This window comes from Phalaenopsis equestris, unplaced genomic scaffold (genome assembly GCF_001263595.1).
Source record: "Phalaenopsis equestris unplaced genomic scaffold, ASM126359v1 Scaffold000063, whole genome shotgun sequence".
Taxonomy (NCBI): Eukaryota; Viridiplantae; Streptophyta; class Magnoliopsida; order Asparagales; family Orchidaceae; genus Phalaenopsis; species Phalaenopsis equestris.
The window spans coordinates 140398-146912 of NW_018164505.1; the positions used below are offsets into that span (position 1 = coordinate 140398).

Here is a 6515-nt window from a genome sequence, read left to right on the forward strand (position 1 = left end):
TTATATTTTATTATGATTATTATTATCAATATTATCATTATTATCATGAGAGGAAAGTATGGGCCTTGATGTGATTTATCATTGAGGTGGGATAATTACAATTAAAATTATTAAAAGTAGGATTGTCATTTAGTGACTTTATTATGGTTTTTATAATGTAAATTATAAATTAATAAAATGACGAGAGCTTTTATGTTGGGCTTTGGCCTTCTTTTTTTTTTTTTTTAATTTGATTTTAATGGGCTTAGTGATTTAGGGCCTGTTTGGCGCAGCTTCTTTTCCGTGTCCGGCATTTTCGTAACGCCGTGTTGTTGTTTGTTCGGGCGTTGGGTCTTGCGGTCGGGGAACGCAACATTAATACTTGTATATAACTCTGCTCGCTCCTTCGACGCTCCTAGCTCCCCGCATTCGGCGTTCAGGGTGGGATTATTACCCCACAACCCTCGATCCCGCGATGGCCCTAAATCTCACGAACGACTACTCGCCTACCATAACCCTCTCGCTTCGCTCTTGCCGACGCTCTCACCTGTTGTCGATCGACGCTTCTCTGTTGTTCGCTCGCGCCAGCAGATCAGATCGAAGCTCTTCTGCAGATCAGATCGACGCTCCTCTCTATGTTCCTCTGCAGATCGGATCGACCCTCGCTCGCGTACCTAGATCTCCGATCGAGTTCATTACCCGCGCTGCAGGTATGCTTCACGACATCTCTCGCCCGTGATTCCTTCTAGATTTTTTTTGAAATATGCAAATTGTAAGAAGAAAAAGTATGCAGAGGAGGAAAGAGTTGAGAACTTTTTCGATGATATTATTTTTTCCTTTTTCATTACAGTTAAACTTGATTTGCATTTTTTTAATCTTTAGCAGTTTAAAGAATTTGATTCTAGGTCCATCTTTTTTAGCTAACGAGATGAACTTGTTATTGTGATTTCAGACTTTTATTCAAGCTACCCGATTCTTTCTTCTTATGGTATTATTTGTAGGCTACTATTCGGTTCCTATGTTATGCCTATGGGATGCATTATAGGATTTAGCAAATGTGGCCTTTTCATTTAGCAAATTGTAGGAGTTTGCCTATGTTATGCCTATGTGATACATTTAGCAAATAGAAAAAATGTGGCGTTGAAGCATTGTAGGTACAACTGTTCGATATCATTGTTTGAAGCTTTGATGCATTTAGCAAATAGAAAAAATGTGGCTATGTTATGCCTATGTGATGCATTGTTGGGTTTGCCTATGTGATGCCGATGTGATGCCTATGTGAAGCATTGTGGCTTTGGGAGGTTTGCATTGAACCTATATAGGTACAACTGCTCGATATCAGTTGTTTACATTGAACCGAAAAAATGTGGCTTTGGGAGGTTTGCATTGAAACAAAAATATTATGTTATGCATTGTATAATTTTTCATAGCAGGTTGGTCTTTTCATTTTGTGGGTGTTGATTCTTTTTTAGCATATCTTTTAACAATTGTTGGTTAATTTAGATAATTTTATTGTGCCTGTTGAGTTGCAATTCTTCTTTTAGTTCCACAATGGCTAAGACGTCTGAAGGGCTCCCTCTGCATTGTGGGATAAAGAAGTGACCAATATCTTTTGTGATCTATGTATAAAAGAAATTGAGATGGGGAACAGACCTACAACGTATTTTAATAAAGAGGGTTGGCAAAATATGTGTGCGAGGTTCAAAGAACTGACTGGAAGAGATTACGACAGACTTAAATTAAAAAACAAATGGGACCGATTAAAGAAAGAATGGAAAATATGGAAAGAGCTGAAATGTGGCTCTGCCGGATTGGGGTGGGATCCTGTTAAACGAAAGATCGATGCTCCAGATTAATAGTAGGCTGAAAGATTGGAGGTAATAAATACAAATGTCTTTTATTAATTTCAATAGTTTTTAGTTAATGCCTAAACTCCTCTAATAAATGTTTTATATTCCAGGCAATGCCAACTGCAAGAAAATATAGGCATTGCAGAATTGACCCTGAATTCGAGGAAAAACTTGACATAATGTTCAAGGGAGTCGTGGCGACTGTAAAGAATTCATTCAACCCAAGTGAAATGAAATTTTTAGGAATACCAGATGAATTGCCATCTGAACAGGTCAGACTGATGAAGAAGTGGCAAGTATTCACCAAAAGGATATTGGAGAGTCTAGTATAATTTCCAAGGGGCCTTGGTTTGGCAAGAGGACAAAAGAGAAGAATTGTTTCTTGAAAAGCTCATTTCATGAACTAATTGCAGCTTTTTTAGCACCACCCCCCTGACATCACCATCTGGGACTACGTTGCCATTATAAAACTATTCCATAGGAGACTGCAGATATACGCTTTCAGGCTAAATGTGTAAAAAAACTGGAGGACCCTACTCATAGGCAAATGCTCATGGTCATACGGCCCGAGCTGCGCCTTGAATACTTACGTGTTTTAGTATAAGAATGAGATTGTATTTCATTTGATGTACTTTATTTCCGGATAATTTTTATTTCATTTGATGCACTTCATTTCATGATGCTTGGAATTTATAGATGTTATGTATTCCATTTATGTAATTTTCCAGATTATTTCTTCGCTAGATGTATTTCATTTATGTCATTTACTCCTAAATTATTTCATCCTAATGAATTTATAACCTCATGATGGATCCACTATGAGAACGTCGTAAAAGAATGGCGTGGGCTTCAATAATAACAATATTATTGTTGGAATATTACCGCTCCAGCATTAGATGGATACCACGCATGACGTCCTCATATGTTGGGGAAAAATGAGTGGGTGAGATGCTTGATGGACGTCCAGTAAGGTTCAACAACATTTTTCGAATGAGCGCACCCATCTTTATTGATCTTCTACATGACTTATGTTGTAATCACGACCTGCAAGGTTCTTCTAGAACAACCATGAGAAAGGTATTGGCTATAACATTATATATTCTATCACAGAATGAATCAGTTAGAGGAGCTATGGAGCGATTTCAACATTCCTCGGAAACGATTAATCGATACTTCTACAAATGTATACAAGCACTTGTGAGCCTAGCAACTCAAAACGTTAAGCCATCTGATCCATCGTTTGCAACTACTCCTGAATAAATTGCAAATGATTCCCATTACATGTCGTATTTCAAATTAAATTTAATTAGTTTGTTAAAATAACTTCAATACCTGTGGAATTGCTAACCATGAATTACAGAACTGCATCGGAGCAATCGATGGTACGCATGTCGATGCCCGACTACCAAGTCATGAAAGGATCGTGTATATTGGTCGAAGTGGTAAAACTACCCAAAATGTGATGGCAGTGTGTGACTTCAACATGTGTTTCACATTTGTACTGGCGGGGTGGGAAGGAAGTGCACATGACAATCGCTTTTTTTCCTTTGCAACTAGGAATAGAACACAGTGTTTCCTTCACCCACCTCTAGTTTTGTTCATCTTAATTAAACATATTGTTAATTACATTAATTATTTTTAATTAATATTATTTTCATAACAGGAAAATATTATTTGGTAGATGTTGGGTATCCGATGCTACGGGGCTACCTGAGGCCCTATCTAGACACAAGATACCATATTCCTAATTTTGAGCGAGCAAGTGGCACAATTCGTGGCAAAAAAGAAAAGTTTAACAAGTGACACTCCTCTTTACGGGGGTTATTGAAAGAACATTTGGAGTGTGAAAGAAAAAATGAGTTATCCTACGTGTTATGCCCTCGTATTCATTTCCTAAACAGGTGCATATTGTGGTGGCCACTATGACACTTCACAACTTCATCTGACGACATCCCTCACATTCAGACACAGACTTCAATATTGCTAATGATGATCCAATTATTGACTCCCTAGAACCTTCAAGATCTCTAGCTAATAATGAGATGAAGTTTACTGAATATGAAACTCAGGACGGTGAGGGTGCAGTCGAGATGACTGCTCTGAGGGAGTCTATAACAGATGTTATATATGGCAACAAGTCCAACGAGTCTTTTTTCTGTTTGTACGTTAATTTTGAATGTCTTTTTTTTGGATAAGTACTGACAATATTTTTTTTTCTTTTTTTTTTCACAGTTATAGAAACATGACTTCTAGGATATCAATTACAGACATATATATTTTATGTTATTGTGGTCTACCGGCTCAGTTGCTTACGTCGCGTCAGTCTCATAGCTTTGGGAGGCGGTTCTACAGTTGTGCCAAGGGTGTTTCTGCTCGTTGCGACTTCTTTCAGTGGGCTGACAATCCCTCATATTACATTGCCAGCAATCATAAGAATCCAATATTTTCTCAGGTTGACAGTGCAGATGAGGACAAGCGTAGTCAGAGTCTGAAATTAAATATTTTATTATTTCTCATTGTAATTGTACTTATATTTTTACTTTTTTTAGTTCTCTTGGTACTCATGAGGGTGTGAGAACTGTATGACATCTTTTAGAACTGATCTGTGATGAACGTATATTTCTGCACTATATGCTTTTGTTCTACCAATAAGCTATTCTGAATAAGCTACCCCAAACAGTTTTATCAGACGGGCATAAATGTCATTTAACCACCAATAAGCTATTATGAATAAGCTGTCCCAAACAGCAAGACCGATTATTTTGATAATCTGCAGATTATCAGAAACAGACCCTTAATTAGAATGGATTTTAATGAGTCAATTTTAACCAATTTTAATAAGTTAAATTTTTTTGGGTTTAATTTTATTGAAAATTAATGGATTTGATTAATTGATTTTAGGACCTTATTTTTTTGATAAAATTTTTCATAATTTTTAAAATTTTAAATTTAGAATTTTGAAATTTATTTAGTATTTTTTCTCTAAGGACAGACCATATTTTTGGTCCAAAATAAGCCTCATACTCAATGTGTTTTTTATGAACTAAAGAAAGAGTTATCCAAAGAATTTTGAAGTGAAAGTGCAAAGTACTCAGAAAACCTAAGTATCTAGGGTCAGAAGGTTGCCTAAGGCACTTCCATCTTATAGGAACTCTAACTGAGTTCCAAATGTTGAGAATTCAAAACCATACACATGAGAGTACAAGGAGTCATGACGTGGTTTGAATTTCTAAGTGGTGTGGGTTACAAAAGAAATCTTCTTGGAGAGTCAGTAGGGAAGTCTGATGGCTAAATTCCAGGCTTTAGAGAGGGAGACAGACGTCATAAATATGATGTCAACAAGTATTTATATTATTATTATTATTATTATTATTATTATTATTATTATTATTATTATTATTCAATTCAACATTTTTTTTAATTTCTAGCATAATTTGCTCTTTTTTATATATTTTAACATGCATACAATATTCAGATGGACCCATCAGATAAAGAGAAAATTATAGGGATAGTTGAACGAGCAACGATTCTGACCATAAGGTATATCTTATTAATGTGTACTATTAGAGTACGCTCTGTATAAATATGTTGTGTCATCGTCATTTGAGGGTGACATGTGGATTGGAGAGCTACTCGAATCTCATCTAAGTAAAATTCATAGCATGTTTCGAACATCAAAAATATTTTTTTGGGATTTTTTGGATAAATTGAAAACTAATTATGTTTTGCAAAGATCATCGCACTTTACATCCAAGGAAGTTCTAGCCATCACACTATATTATGCACACAATGATCCATTTGTGATTCTTCTGAGTGATTTTAGTACTCCATAGAGACGATTAACATATATTTCAATATTGGGGAATTTTTTTGGTGAAATTATCAGCAAACATTGTGAAACTCATATAACTTCCTTTTATGCCAATACCGAGAGAACTCCATAGAGATACAAGATACATGTCTTTCTTCAGTGTATTAGTATTTCTAATTGTTTTGACATTACTATTTTACAACAAAAAAATAATGGTCTAATGAACTTTTAAATAGAATTGTATTAGTGAAATTGATAGCACACATGTCCTGCATATATTGGTAATGATGAGAATATTGCATATATCAGATAATATGGAGCTGCTACACACAATATCTTAACACTTTGAAGTGAGTGTTAATGATAGTCAAATATTCAAAATTGCAACTCGACGACGTGAATCCAAATTTCCAATGCTTCCTCCATGTTAGTAAATTCAAGAATGTATATGAAGCATTTGATTTGAGGAAATGTAGTAATAATGTTATCATTAAAGTAATTATTATCTCATCGATATGAGATATCCATTACAACAAGGTTTCTTAAAGTTATTCCTTGATACGTTCCTGATTTTGAGTGCAACAACCAAGTGATTAGAGAGTGGAATGAATTCTTTAATAAAAGACACTCATCATTACAAAGTATTATCAAGAGAGCATTCAATATATGAAAGAAAAAATGGGTTATGCTCTAAGATATGCCAACATATTTATTCAAAAAATAGGTCATTATTGTTGTTGCTACAACAACACTACACAATTTTGCTTTATCGACACAATTTTAGGCGTCCCTGTGGAAATTGTCAGTCGTCGGAATTGAAATTCCGTCACCCGTTTTGAAGGGGCATTTAATATATATATATATATATATATATA

At 35.1% G+C, this 6515-nt stretch overlaps 1 protein-coding gene across 1 annotated transcript in view; it reads left to right on the forward strand.

Annotated features, from left to right (window-relative positions):
- Positions 1-454: 454 nt before the first annotated feature.
- The window catches only part of LOC110019602, a 12642-nt gene continuing 6581 nt past the window's right edge, over positions 455-6515 (forward strand). Inside the window, exons 1-3 of the mRNA XM_020717337.1 lie at positions 455-689; positions 3843-3990; positions 4062-4281. Of these exons, the coding sequence (XP_020572996.1) occupies positions 455-689; positions 3843-3990; positions 4062-4281 (603 nt within the window). The remainder of the gene's footprint in view (positions 690-3842; positions 3991-4061; positions 4282-6515) is intronic.